Below are 12,604 nucleotides of genomic sequence, written 5' to 3'. Positions count from 1 at the left end.
CTCAATTCCTATGCAAGATATTAAAATTGTGTCAACTGACAACATTTTTATTATAATATCACCAGTATTTTATCAGTTGACATATCTTTTATAAATCTCATAGGAACCGAGATAAATTGAAAGTTAAAAGCTGGGGGCCTTTCTGCTACATCCACTCCCGGTAATTCTATACCAGTTGCTAAAGTGGTATTTTTCTCGAAAAATTGTATCATCATATTGCCTTATCACATGCCCAGCTCTTGTCTAAGATGCACAAACTTACTTTCCAGATGTTTTTGTGCCAAGAAACAAGAAATTTTGTGCCAAGTCAGCTGGATAAAGTCGAATTTGTAACTGTAATGGGTGGGATCCCTAACTTTTACCTTTCAGCCAATTTATCTCGGTTCCTGGGAAAGATATGAAAAGTTGTCAATTGATAAATTGTTTATCATAAAATCAACAATGTTTTATCAATTGACACATTTTTGATATCTCTCATAGGAGCCGAGATAATTGAGCTCAAACTTGGCAGTTTTTACAAAATAAGCTGGTTTTCCCCCCTTCTGAGCCTGGGAGATTTTCGTTTTTTTTTCAGTTTGAAATCAGATTTATGTGGTTACTGTCTGCTGATTTCATTTTTTCATATTTTGTTTTAATTAACAGAAAACACCTTATTAATTAATTTGCTTATATAGTTTTTTCTGAGAAAAAAAAACGATGGTTGGTCATTTGTTATTTCTCACAGATGTATTTTCTTTGCATACAGCTCATTATTTTATGCATATGTGTATTACGATTTCATGGGGGAAGACGGGGGCATGAAGGAGATGAATGGGATATGATCATTCAAAGGCGACGCGTTGGATTAGAAATTTTCCGTTTTTATCGAGGATTATGACGAAAAAAAAAGAAGGATTTTGAGAAAATATATTTAGAATCTTTCATAGTTTTATCGATGCGGGGATTGGTATCCTTCACTGTCACAGTTGTCAGAGTTCATGAAAATCACATTGCCTTGTCATATTGCTCAGTGAGATGAAATGCTGAAAACTCAGAATTTTAGAATCAAAAATTGATTTTAAAAACTCTCACATTTTTGAATCCTTTCCACTCTTCCTCACTACACATAGTGGTAATTTCGTGTTTCAAACAGTTGTCCTTCCCGAAGAAATTCTTGCACGCCAATTTTCTCTTCTCCTTTTTTTTGACCGGATCCGTTTCTTTTGAAACATCTTCTGGGAAAGGGTCCCAGTCCTCGAAACATTGAGACGACTTGTCTTCCAGTTTATCACTACACTCCACAAAATCAGTGGAGATGTAGACAATAGTATCACAATACGTTTTGATCATGCCTGAGATATCGGAAGTTTCCTGATCAGTTGACGAAGTTTTACAGTCAAGAGAAGTGAAACATTCTCGGAGAGAGTCACACGAACTTTTGAAATTTGCGGTTTCTGCTTTATTGTCAAGGTTCAGGTCTTCAACCTTCTCCAAGAAATCTTGCATTTTCTGAAAAATTGGTTGAATCTGTTAAAAAAAGACTCAGGATCCAAGGATACATCGGGAAATGGTACATTGGTTCAAAGAGTACATGGGATCTTGGGGTTTATGGCTAAGTTGAGCTCATAATTTCGAACAAAAATCTTATGCCACAAAACCGCATGTGCCCCTGGAACCAAAGTACTCTAAGAACTACCGTAAAACTTGTATTAAAGTGACACCTTTAACAGAAGGACCCTCTGGAGGTACTTCGGAAAAATAGAAGGACGGGTCCTTCTAATACATGTTTTACGGTAGATGTTCTTTTTTATGTACCTTTGGACATTGGTCCAATATAAAGGATTCACAAAAAAAAACTCACAAAAACACAAGATATAGCTTTCAGACCATCTCCGAGAGTGCAGTTGTGATCCTTGCTTTCCTCCGTGGCAAGACTTGCTCCATGGGATGTGGACGATGAAATGGCGATGACAAAAATAGTGATTATCCAGAAAGTCATTCTGTAAACTTTAAAAGTGTACATTGTGAAATTTCAGAAAAGAAAAATGACTAGATGAACAATAATTAGAATCTGTATTAAAGGATCCTTTAACTTTCAACCTTGAGACAATTATGTTCATTCCTGAGAAAGCCCTGAGTTAACCGAGATAATTGAGCTCAAAGTGCGAGCTCTGGCGAGCTTCTGGTAGATGGCGAGCTTCTGATAGAGCATTCACAGTTGTTTCTTTTTCTTGGACAACGAATAGCAGCAAAACAAAAAAAAACCAAACTTGATGAGAATTTGATTTTCTGATTTTTCAAAAAAAAAAAACTTTTTAAAAAAGGCGGGACCAATTTCAGAAACAAATTTTCTCAAAAAGGAAGTTATGGAAAATTTTCGACCACGAAATTTATAGGTAGGAATTTGGAATCATGCTCTTTCGAAATAAAACAATTACACGATCAGTTTGAAACATCTCAATCGTGCAAAAACCAACAACTTTTCTGTGTGAAAACTTGATATATCCACTCTTCTATCTCTTGTTCTTGTTTATCAAACTCCACGCCAACTGCTCTCCCTTGAGAGCATGACCAGACAGCGACCAGTCATGATAATTAGTAGAGTTGTTTTCGCTTTTCACACCATTTTCTTTTCAAGATTCTCATTATAAATATTAGATCTTTATTCGAGCAGGAAGTTTATCACGGTATCACTTGTTTTTAGTTAGAGACAATACAGACTGGAGATATCAAATCAGTGAAGAGATCAGAGAGAAAGAGAGAAGAAATTATTCATCTGCGAACGGATCCCCCAAATCGTGGAGCCATGGCTTCTCGGTGGTTGTAGGTATGGCCTGGAATACCGGGTTGTTGTCCAAGGAGCAGTTGTTCATGACCGGGTTGAGCTCGATGAGACGCTGAAAATAGAAAAGTTCTAAAAATTTTGCTTTTCATCAGCTTACATCTCTCAAATCGATCCACTTCTTCTCTCCACAGACAACGGTGACATCGTGTTCCATGCAGTTGTCCTCTCCGAAGATATTGTCGCAGGACTGCTTGACCAGTGCAGCTTTTCTCGCTGGATTCTCCTCCTTCTCCAGAGCAGATGGGTATGGATCCCAGTTGTGATGGCACTGGGACTTTGCCAAAGTCAACTTGGTTCCACAAGCGAAGAAATCGGAGGCTCTGTAGTTGTATAGTCCGCAGTAGAGCTGGAGAGTGTGAGCGGCTTTTTTGACGTAGTCGATTGGAGAGCACGAGAGAGGAAAGAAACATCGCTTGATGTCTTTGCAGGTCTTTTTGTGCTCAAACGCAATGAATGGGTCCATGGTCTTAGCAGTTTTCTTGATCTCCATAGAAAAGTTCCCGAACATCTGAAAGCAAAAAAAGAATTACAGTAAACTCAACCCCTATAACTAACCTGGATACAAGTCATATCGATGTACATCTCATGTCGTTTGGTACATCGTGGCTTGTACTCCCGGAACATGTTGACTCCAGGAGACGACTCGAGAAGGATGTTGTCGTAATCGAGCCCGATGGCAGCGACCGAGCCAATCAAAAGGCTCAGCAGCAGTTTCATAGCTACCCTAAAATAATTTTCAGTATTTCAAGATAGCTAACTGGAGAAATTATGAAGAATGATCCAACTGAAAAGGGTGTTGATTGGGCGGAGCCAAAAGTGTTGATTGGGCGGAGCCAAAAAAAGAGGAGGAGCGTTGTAAGCACGTGAGGAAAGCAAAAATGGAACTAAAAGGAGGTGGAGACTGCTCGTCTCAAAAATGATTAGATTTTATGCAGAGGTATCGATAACAAGATTCATGTCAGGTGTCTAATGAGGTGTTTTTGTTTTCAATGGGTGTTCAAGAGATCAGAAACTTCTAATTAGTGGTGTAGGGTAGATGTTATTTTTTCAAGAAGAACAGGAGTAATGAGAGAAGTTTTTTGCCGAAAAAAACTCTGATAGAAGCGCACCGTATACTTGAACTTTGAGCTCAATTATCCCGGTTTCGATGAGAGATATCTAAAATCTGTCAACTGATAAACTATTGGTATGATTATGATGAACAATTTATTAATTGAACATTTCTTGCTATTTCTTATTGGAACCGAGATAGTTGATATCAAAAGTATCGGGTGGGCTTGTATCAGAGCATTTGTATTGTATTTGCGGACATCATGAGTTACCGTAACCACTCAAACCATCACATTTGAGCCCAAATATCTCGGTTCCAATGTAAGATATCAAACAGTGACCAACTGATGAAATATTTTCGACGTTATGATAAATATTTTATCAGTTGAATACGTTTAGACATCTTGAAAGAGTTTCATTAACGAATCTGAAAAAGTATTATTGCACAGAAACTCCAAAAAAGTAAATAATTGATCTCTGGACTTCATTCACGGTTTGCAAGTTTTCTCTTCAGACGCCTTCTGACACATCAAAAAATCTGTCAATAAAATTTTCTTTCCAAATTTCGAGATCAAACAATCTGCACACCAACACATCCCACATCTGATGGAACGCTGAACAAGAACTGCTCTCATGGACAATCTCGCAACTAATCCGTGTATCCTTTCTTCCGCCGTCCCACACACTGGCGCCGACGTCTCAGTCGGCTGCTGGTGATATTTAAGAGTCTAATATTTCCTGGACTTCTGAACGGGATTTAAAAAAAATCGTGACTTGGTATGAGACACACACAATCTTCGTTTTATAGCTATCGTAGCCTCCGAAAATCCAATATGAGTGGTTAGTGACGTTCTAGTTGAGAATGTATTCGAAAAACAGAATTTGTTATGAACAGAAAAAGATTTGCAGAAAAAAATAAGAAAAAGAGCTCTCATTGAATTAATAAAGAGATATAACATAGCATATATCAAGAAAATGGAACACTACTCTCATGTTTTTGGAGAGAGAAATTTGAGGGAAAATAATTTTCGAACATTCCAAGTTGCTGACGGTACTTCTTGGACTATCGAGGTTCAAGCTACAAGCAGGTCTTGGGTAATAGAGATCATGAAAATTCGGATGATAAGTCGAAAGCGTTGATAGGCTGTATACAAGGAACGGAGTCCTGATATTCTCGAATTTGGCAGGATCACCCAGATCTCAGAATACAGGTATACCCAGAAACCGCAAGACTTTTTATAGAAGGGCACCCCCTCCCCTCTGTTAAGTTCAAGATAATTTTTTTTGGTCAAGGTATCAGAAAAGAGTCAACTCATAAAACCCTTTTGATATTATGACAAACAATTTATTAGTTGACGACTTTTTTATATCTTTGACGGGAACCCAGACAAATTGGCTCAAAGTAAAATGTTAGCAACCCTTCTATTAGAGGTTTTACGGTATCTAACGATATGATTGTACCCTACACGCTCTCTCACAGAACAATTCCGAACTGCAAATTAATTTTTGATCTACAGAAAAAAAAGTTTGGCGCGATCACAATTGCAGGTCTAAAACCATAATTTCAGAATTTTTTATCTGATTTTGTGGAGTTCCAAGATGATTCAAATAATTCTTTAAAAATTAATTAGTGGTTATAGATTCATGTATGGTCGTTTTCCGGAAGAAAAAATGTCAAAAATGGTCATTTTTGAAAGTTTTTTACAGAAAAAATCTATCTCCTCTTTCAGTTTTTGACATTTCTAGCAGTTCTATAGCTCAAAAAACCGCAATTGTTTTCTCTACATTTTTATGGATGAATTTTTAAATTGTCTGATAAAACTTTTTTTTATAATTAAAAAACCTCATGAAATTGCACAAAATAGCATTTTTGAGTTGTTTTTTGAATTATAAAAAAAGTTTCATCAGACAATTTAAAAATTCATCTATATAGAAAATGTAGAGAAAGTAATTGCGGTTTTTTTTTGAGATATAGAACTCCTAGAAATGTCAAAAACTGAAAGAGGAGATAGATTTTTTCTGTAAAAAACTTTCAAAAATGACCATTTTTGACATTTTTTCTTCCGGAAAAAAACCATACATGAATCTATAACCACTAATTAATTTTTTAAGAATAATTTGAGTCATCTTGGAACTCCACAAAATCAGATAAAAAATTCCGAAATTATGGTTTTAGACCTGCAATTGTGATCGCGCCAAACTTTTTTTCTGTAGATCAAAAATTAATTTGCAGTTCGGAATTGTTCTGTGGGAGAGCGTGCCCTATAATTTTTCTTCATACCTAAAAATTATGATGTTTTAAAGTTTTGCAAATTCTCATCAATTCCAAACCGAGACACATCTCTAACAAAAGTTCAACTGGTTAAGATTAGAGGGTTTTCTCCGTGAGCCACCCTTCCGGCTGAAATCTTTTTTCACATGACTTAAAGTGCAAGCCATGTGTCGCCACTTCCATGAACTTTCTTCATTTGTTTAAGCCGTTCCTGCGGAAAGTGCGACATTTCCAAGAACTGGCTCAACAAGTTTCGTATAGCGAATTAATTTAATATCAGCTAATCTTGCAGATTTCTTTCCACTCGATGTTGTTGAAACTAAAGTTCATTAAGTTGTTATGGAAACCTCGTGATACAAGCCGTTATCGTGATACAAGCCGCATACTTTGCAGGTTTGGCTGTTGATATCGTTGGATGAAGCAAAAACAAGATGATGATTCACTACCATAATACCTTCTAAAATAAATTGGCAGAAAATAGATAGATTGTTTTTAAAAATACTACTGAACAATGATCGTTGTCAGACTGCCATGTTAAAATCGCCTAGAAAACACACCAGTTGAAATCAAGCCATTTTTAGACGACAAAATGTGGCGACCTTAAAACTCATATAGCGAAAGTTCGGCCACCATGAACATGGCCTAGAAAACAGATCAAGTGCATGTTAGACTATTTCCGGAAAACCAACAACTGTGGCCTAGAAAGTCATGTTCAGAATGCTAGACCGCATTTCGAACTAATTTTTAAAAAAAGTTCCTTGAACATAACAACAATCACACCGAATCCTCGTTTGAGTTTTTGACATAAATTTTTTTGTGTTCACTGGATCAGATCTTTTCTCACATGTGCATCATACCCACAATTTTTATAGCCGTGGTGCTTTCTTCAAATGTAGTCTTAATTCTCGCGAATTCTCAAAAAAAAACAACGAATCCGACAAAAAAACATGAATTCTAGATCTACGAAAAAAATTCGGCTCTTTATGACAAGGGGGAGGCCCATGAGAAAAGGGGGGCCCATGAGAAAAGGGGGGCCCAAGTTAAAAGGGGGGGGGGGCACAAAATAAAAAATTATACCCAAGTTAAGATTTCCAGCTTTTTTCAAGTTTTGTGGTTGTTTCCACTAAAATTTAGTGCTTTGAAAATTTTTCATCATTTTTTGAAATTTTCAGTTAATGTCATTTTTTATACATTTTTCTATAATTCTTTTGTTCCTAAGCCTAAATTAATCAAATATTAGCTTAATAAAATGAAATTACACAGTTACAACAGCAAAAACAGTGTTGTTCATGGAAAAAACGACCTAAAATGAACTTTTTTGAAGTATTTTTATGGAAACAAGCGCAAAGTACGAAATTTTCATTAAAACAGTGGCAAAACTTGAAAAAATCGAAAAATCTTAACTTAGACATAATTTTTACCCATTCACATTCGGATAATTTGAAAAATTTATGGATCTTTTTCACAGATGAAGGTGTGGTTGAGAAGCATAAGCACGAAGAGTGGGAATAACTAGTTTCAGAGAGCTTGTTAGAGCATCTCAATCAAGTTGGCATGTTCCTTTTAATTCGTTCGTGGCCAACAATGTCTGAAATGTTCATAAAACAGTTAATAACATATACAGTGGGGAACATTGGTGAGTGTCACTTTATACCTTTGTTCATAACTTTGTTCAAACTTGTATAATAATCGAAAACTTTTTTTTAATGTAGCTTAATTTCCAATAAAACGTTATATAAATTTTGTGAAACTCAATCGATTTTTGTGTCTTCTGAATCTTCACAGACGTGACGATGACTTCAGAAGAAAGAAAATATTTTCCGTCAGAATTTTCTTTACAGATTGGCTTTGTAATGAAACATGGTTGATGTAGATCAAACATATACAGAAAAAATTTTGAAGCGGTTTGGAACACTTGCTCTTGAGTTGTGTTCACTGGAGCATAAAAGGTATGGTTAAGGAGTTTGACTATAACTCGGCTCAAAATGATCCAAATTTGCTCAAATTTTTAGAGAATGTGTGTTTTTAATTTCTCTACAATATACATACAAAAATTTATGTAGTTTAGATTTTTTGTGTACCAAAGACGGGTAAAACAAACAAGCAAAAAAAATTGTTCCCAAAACACAAAGTTTTGTATGTATATTGTAGAACAATTAAAGACACACATTTTCTCAAAATTTAAAAGAATTTGAACTATTTTGAGCCGAGTTATAGCTAAACTCGATTGAGTTTCAAAACATTTATATAACGTTTTTCCGGAAATTCATTTACATTTAACATAAAAGTTTTCAATGATTGGACAAGTTTGAGCAAAGTTACTCACTAACGTTCGCCACTGTATGTTCATCTTACCTTCTTGAACCGTTCCCAATTATGTGCACCACATACTTCGGTAACCTCTTTCTCCATGCAGCTGTATTTATCAAATATGTTTTTACAACTAATTTTGATAGCTTCTTTGTCTGTAGCGCGAAACTGTGGAGCTTTCACTTCTCGAAAACATGTAGAATTTCTTTGCTCCATTTTTGCAATGCATAGTGAACCCTCGCAGAATACATTGATTAGGTCAATGGTGTTGGCGAGATTCTTCGAAATACCACATTTCATTTCGGTAGAGCATTTTTTGAATTCCTCGCAATTCTTCTCGAATTTGTCAATGTTTTCAGGTACAGATAGGTTAATCGGGAGAATGTTCTTTTCGGCGCCTCGGAATACCTGAAAACACCCAGGTTACCCGACAATGAGTATAAATACTAACTTACACCGACACAGTGTCCATTCCCTCGAACAGCTGGAATACAATTCAGTTCGTCAACTCCAAGAACGGCATAAATAGAGATTATCGAGAGAAACGTGATTCGGAGAAAGTACATCATTTTCGACAGCTTTGCAAGTACTAAAAATAAAGATAGAACTCCAATGAGGACGTCAGAGAGAATATAACCAAATCTTTGGAAGACTGTTGAATGATATATCGATACGTAACAACAACAAAAAAAAATTAAGATGATAAAAGAGGTTGGCCTCGGTTGGTGATGTGAGGAGAAGAGGCTAATTAAAAATATCATTTGATAAGAAATTGGTCACCCTGAGAACAGGGATTCGACATAACAGAGAGTAGAACAAAGAACAACAATTTGAAAAAAAGAAAGTTGTAAGGGTTCATTACTTCTCACATTTTCAGACCAAACAGAAAATCTCTGAATATTTTCTCTAATAGAACCCCGCCCGTATAGTCAACTTTGAGCTCAATTATCTCGATTCCTGTAAAAGATATCAAAAACTTGTCAATTGATGCAAATTGTTTATATCTTTCACAGGAATCGAATCAATTGAGCTCAAAGTTGACGGTTTGGGCGGGCTCCAAAACTAGGAAATTCCACTAAAATGGATATTTTTAAATGAAGTTTGGCTCATATGTACTGTAAGTCTTAGCGTTTTATGTCGATAATGATATCATCTCAAAAATGAATCATTTATTGTGTGGAATGGGACGCTAATTAACATTAAAAAATATATAGATGTTCCTTTAACTGAAAAAGGTTTAATTATTCCAATCGGCAATCACCCACGATTTTCACAACATTTTTCTGGTGCTGAAATATGAAAATCTCGCCTAATCCTCTTAATATTAAAAACTTACTTTGTGGAAAATCTCAAATTCTTTTTCTCCACAAGTCTCAACAATATGATTCTTAACACAATCATCTTTTCCGTAATAGTCTTCACAAAATACTTTTTGTTCATCTGGAAGTTCTACAAATGTTTCATTGATCGGAGTATCTTTGAAAGGGTTCCACTCCTCTAGACACGTGGAATTCAATCCCTCCAGCTTATCGTCACACTTCGGGAAGTCTTTGATAAAGTACTCGGCAGCATCGCAATTATTGTACAACATTTCAATGATATTCTCAAACGATGCATTGTTCACACACTTCACAATTGTTGAGCACTCTCTGAATGCATTGCAGTCTTTTATGACGTCATTCCCAATTTTCTTATAATCAGGGGTACTGGAGACAAGCTCCACGAGATGTTTGAGAATCTGCAAGATATGAAACTTGAAAAAACTTGAATAGTAGCTACCTTCATGCATTTCGAAACCTGGGGCGCCAAAACTTTCGGCGAACATCCTGGCAGCTGGTTGGTTCCATTTGTAGCAATTGTGAGAAAAATCAAAGTGATGGATAGTTGGTAAAAATTACTCATGTCTGGAACAATCGATTAAAAAACGTCAAGAAAAAATGAACTGATGTTGAGGAACATGAAAAACTAATTCGAAGGAAAACCACAAAGTAGGAAGGAAACTGAAGGGAAGAAATGATACAGAGACACTTTGGTTCACAAACAGATGACGTGAGGAACCGAAAACAGAGAAGAAGAGATTGATGACCTGAAAAAAACAGTCTTGCCATGAGGAGATATGGCAAGGCGATAAGATTTGCGTAACATTTCAAAACCATGAAAATCTGTTTTGTGAGAAAAATTAAGAACTTGAAAAGGCAAAGATTTTATTATCCAATTTCGAATTAGTAAAAATTAATCAAAATCGCATGCTTCGATGATTTTGTTTAGTGCCAAGTAGTGTTAAAAACGTTGATATCATAAAACTGTAATAGAAGGGCTTCGAAATTTTAACATTGAGCCAATTTTTCTCGGTCTCTTTCGAAGTTATAAGAACGTTGTCAACTGATAAATTGTCCATCATAAAAATAGGAATGTTTTGTCACTTCACACATTTTGATATCTTGTATAGTGTGGGGGCCCTTCTATTACAGGTTCTACTCTCTTACCTTCCTGAAATCCTTCCATAACTCCACGCTACACATGTCGGATATCTCCTTTTCCAGGCAGCCGTCTTTCCCGAAAAAGTTTCTACAAGCCTCCTTCTGTTTTCTCATCTTCTCCTCTTCAGTCCCTTCAAAATCTGGAAACGGATTCCATCCTTGGACACATGTGAAATTCTTGGTGTCTACTTTACCAATACAATCCAGGTAGCCAGGTGACACATGGAATGCAACAACGTGGCAATAAGAGACTGCTTCATCAATGTTCTCCACATCTTTTGTAGTTCCTCCACATTTGAATTGTGTCGAACATTCTAGAAAATCCTCGCAGGTTTTGTTGAGCTTTGTCATATTTTTTGACATCATCCAAGTCAAGAGTTACACCTTGGCTTCTCAGTTCTTTGTGCTTCTAAAAACAGAATGCCTTTCATATTCTGAATATCATGAATCTTACAGTGTTACATTTCATAGCTATGGGTAGTTCAGAGGAAGTACATTTACTCGCATCGTATCCAAAAACAAGTCCAATAAAAGAGAAAGCGAGTAGTATCATAATGGTCATTATTCTGGAAGTCAATATCGAAAACGAAACAAAATGTTTTATAGACAGAGGTCAAAGCACAGCGGAGAAACATTGTGATGAAAACTTGATTGATGAGACAGATGAAATGTGTTTGTACAGAAGTTTGTCAAACTTTGATCACTCCGAAAACGGATACTGTAAATAACAAATTAGTTCATGTGAATTTAGTGGGATTTTCTGAACAAAATTTTGATTTCTTAGTATAAAAATGGTCGCTAGCATCTCTAAAATCCATTTTCAGCAAAAAACTAAACTTAAATGGGAAACTGACTCGAGCGAGCCGAAAGTCTGAAATTATGTTTTTGCCGCGCTTTTTCGTAAATCAAAAAACGAGAAAGTTTTCAAATTCTCAGGTGTCACTTTTTTAAATCTGACAATAATAACTTTTTTCCATGAAGGCCTGAATTTCATTCTGTGTGAAACATCAAGAACTAGAATTCACAAAGATTTTATCATCCAATTAGACAAAAAATTAATCGAAATCGCATGCTTTGATGACTTTGTTCGTTGCCAAGTAGTGCTGAAAAATGTTTTTTTTTGTTTCATCTGACTTATTTGCATGAAAACACTCTTACCTTCCTGATATCCTCCCACAAGTCCAAGCTACACATATCTAACATCTCCTTTTCCATACAGTTGTCTTTACCAAAAAAGTTTCTACAAGCCTCTTTCTGTTTCACCGTATTCTCCTCTTCAGTTCCTTCAAGATCTGGGAACGGGTCCCATTCTCGAACACAAGTGGTGTCCAGTTTCTCAACACAATCCAGCCAGCCAGGTGACAGGTGGAATGCATGAAAATCACAAAGGGTAACCGCTTTATTAATCTCCTCCACATCTTTTCTAGTCCTTCCACATTTGAATTTTGTTGCACATTTTAGAAAATCCGTGCAGGTTGTGTTTATCTTTCTCATATTGTAGTCATAATTCAAATCAAGAGTTTCAGCCTGGCTATAGACAGAGGTCAAAGCACAATGAAGAAATTAAGATGTTGATGAACAGAACTGATTCACGAGATAGATAAAATGTCTAATTACAAACAAGTTTGTCAAACTTTGCTTCGTGACGTTTTTAGCAGATTTTCAATC

The 12,604-nt window shown here is 36.0% G+C and overlaps 5 protein-coding genes across 5 annotated transcripts; all 5 read right to left on the bottom strand.

The window, feature by feature from the left end:
• Window positions 1–968: 968 nt before the first annotated feature.
• CBG00758 lies at window positions 969–1,978 on the bottom strand (the record flags this gene model as incomplete). Its single annotated transcript, XM_002635325.1, has 3 exons — window positions 969–1,022; window positions 1,072–1,488; window positions 1,841–1,978. 3 exons carry the CDS (start codon window positions 1,976–1,978, stop codon window positions 969–971), a joined length of 609 nt encoding a protein of 202 aa, XP_002635371.1.
• A 769-nt stretch (window positions 1,979–2,747) lies between these two features.
• Window positions 2,748–3,541, bottom strand: CBG00757 (the record flags this gene model as incomplete). The annotated part of the gene is made up of 3 exons (XM_002635324.1): window positions 2,748–2,876; window positions 2,922–3,332; window positions 3,380–3,541. 3 exons carry the CDS (start codon window positions 3,539–3,541, stop codon window positions 2,748–2,750), a joined length of 702 nt encoding a protein of 233 aa, XP_002635370.1.
• Window positions 3,542–7,686: 4,145 nt separating this feature from the next.
• On the bottom strand, window positions 7,687–9,025 carry CBG26910 (the record flags this gene model as incomplete). Its single annotated transcript, XM_045236614.1, has 3 exons — window positions 7,687–7,734; window positions 8,502–8,864; window positions 8,912–9,025. 3 exons carry the CDS (start codon window positions 9,023–9,025, stop codon window positions 7,687–7,689), a joined length of 525 nt encoding a protein of 174 aa, XP_045097956.1.
• Window positions 9,026–9,697: 672 nt separating this feature from the next.
• CBG00756 lies at window positions 9,698–11,287 on the bottom strand (the record flags this gene model as incomplete). The annotated part of the gene is made up of 3 exons (XM_002635323.1): window positions 9,698–9,745; window positions 9,793–10,194; window positions 10,943–11,287. 3 exons carry the CDS (start codon window positions 11,285–11,287, stop codon window positions 9,698–9,700), a joined length of 795 nt encoding a protein of 264 aa, XP_002635369.1.
• Window positions 11,288–11,991: 704 nt separating this feature from the next.
• CBG00755 lies at window positions 11,992–12,430 on the bottom strand (the record flags this gene model as incomplete). The annotated part of the gene is made up of 2 exons (XM_002635322.1): window positions 11,992–12,039; window positions 12,095–12,430. The coding sequence occupies 2 exons, from the start codon at window positions 12,428–12,430 to the stop codon at window positions 11,992–11,994; spliced, it is 384 nt and encodes a 127-aa protein (XP_002635368.1).
• Between the last annotated feature and the right edge of the window lie 174 nt (window positions 12,431–12,604).

Source organism: Caenorhabditis briggsae (assembly GCF_000004555.2).
Source record: "Caenorhabditis briggsae complete genome, chrV, whole genome shotgun sequence".
Lineage (NCBI taxonomy): Eukaryota > Metazoa > Nematoda > Chromadorea > Rhabditida > Rhabditidae > Caenorhabditis > Caenorhabditis briggsae.
This window is presented reverse-complemented; position numbering and strand designations above follow the sequence as displayed.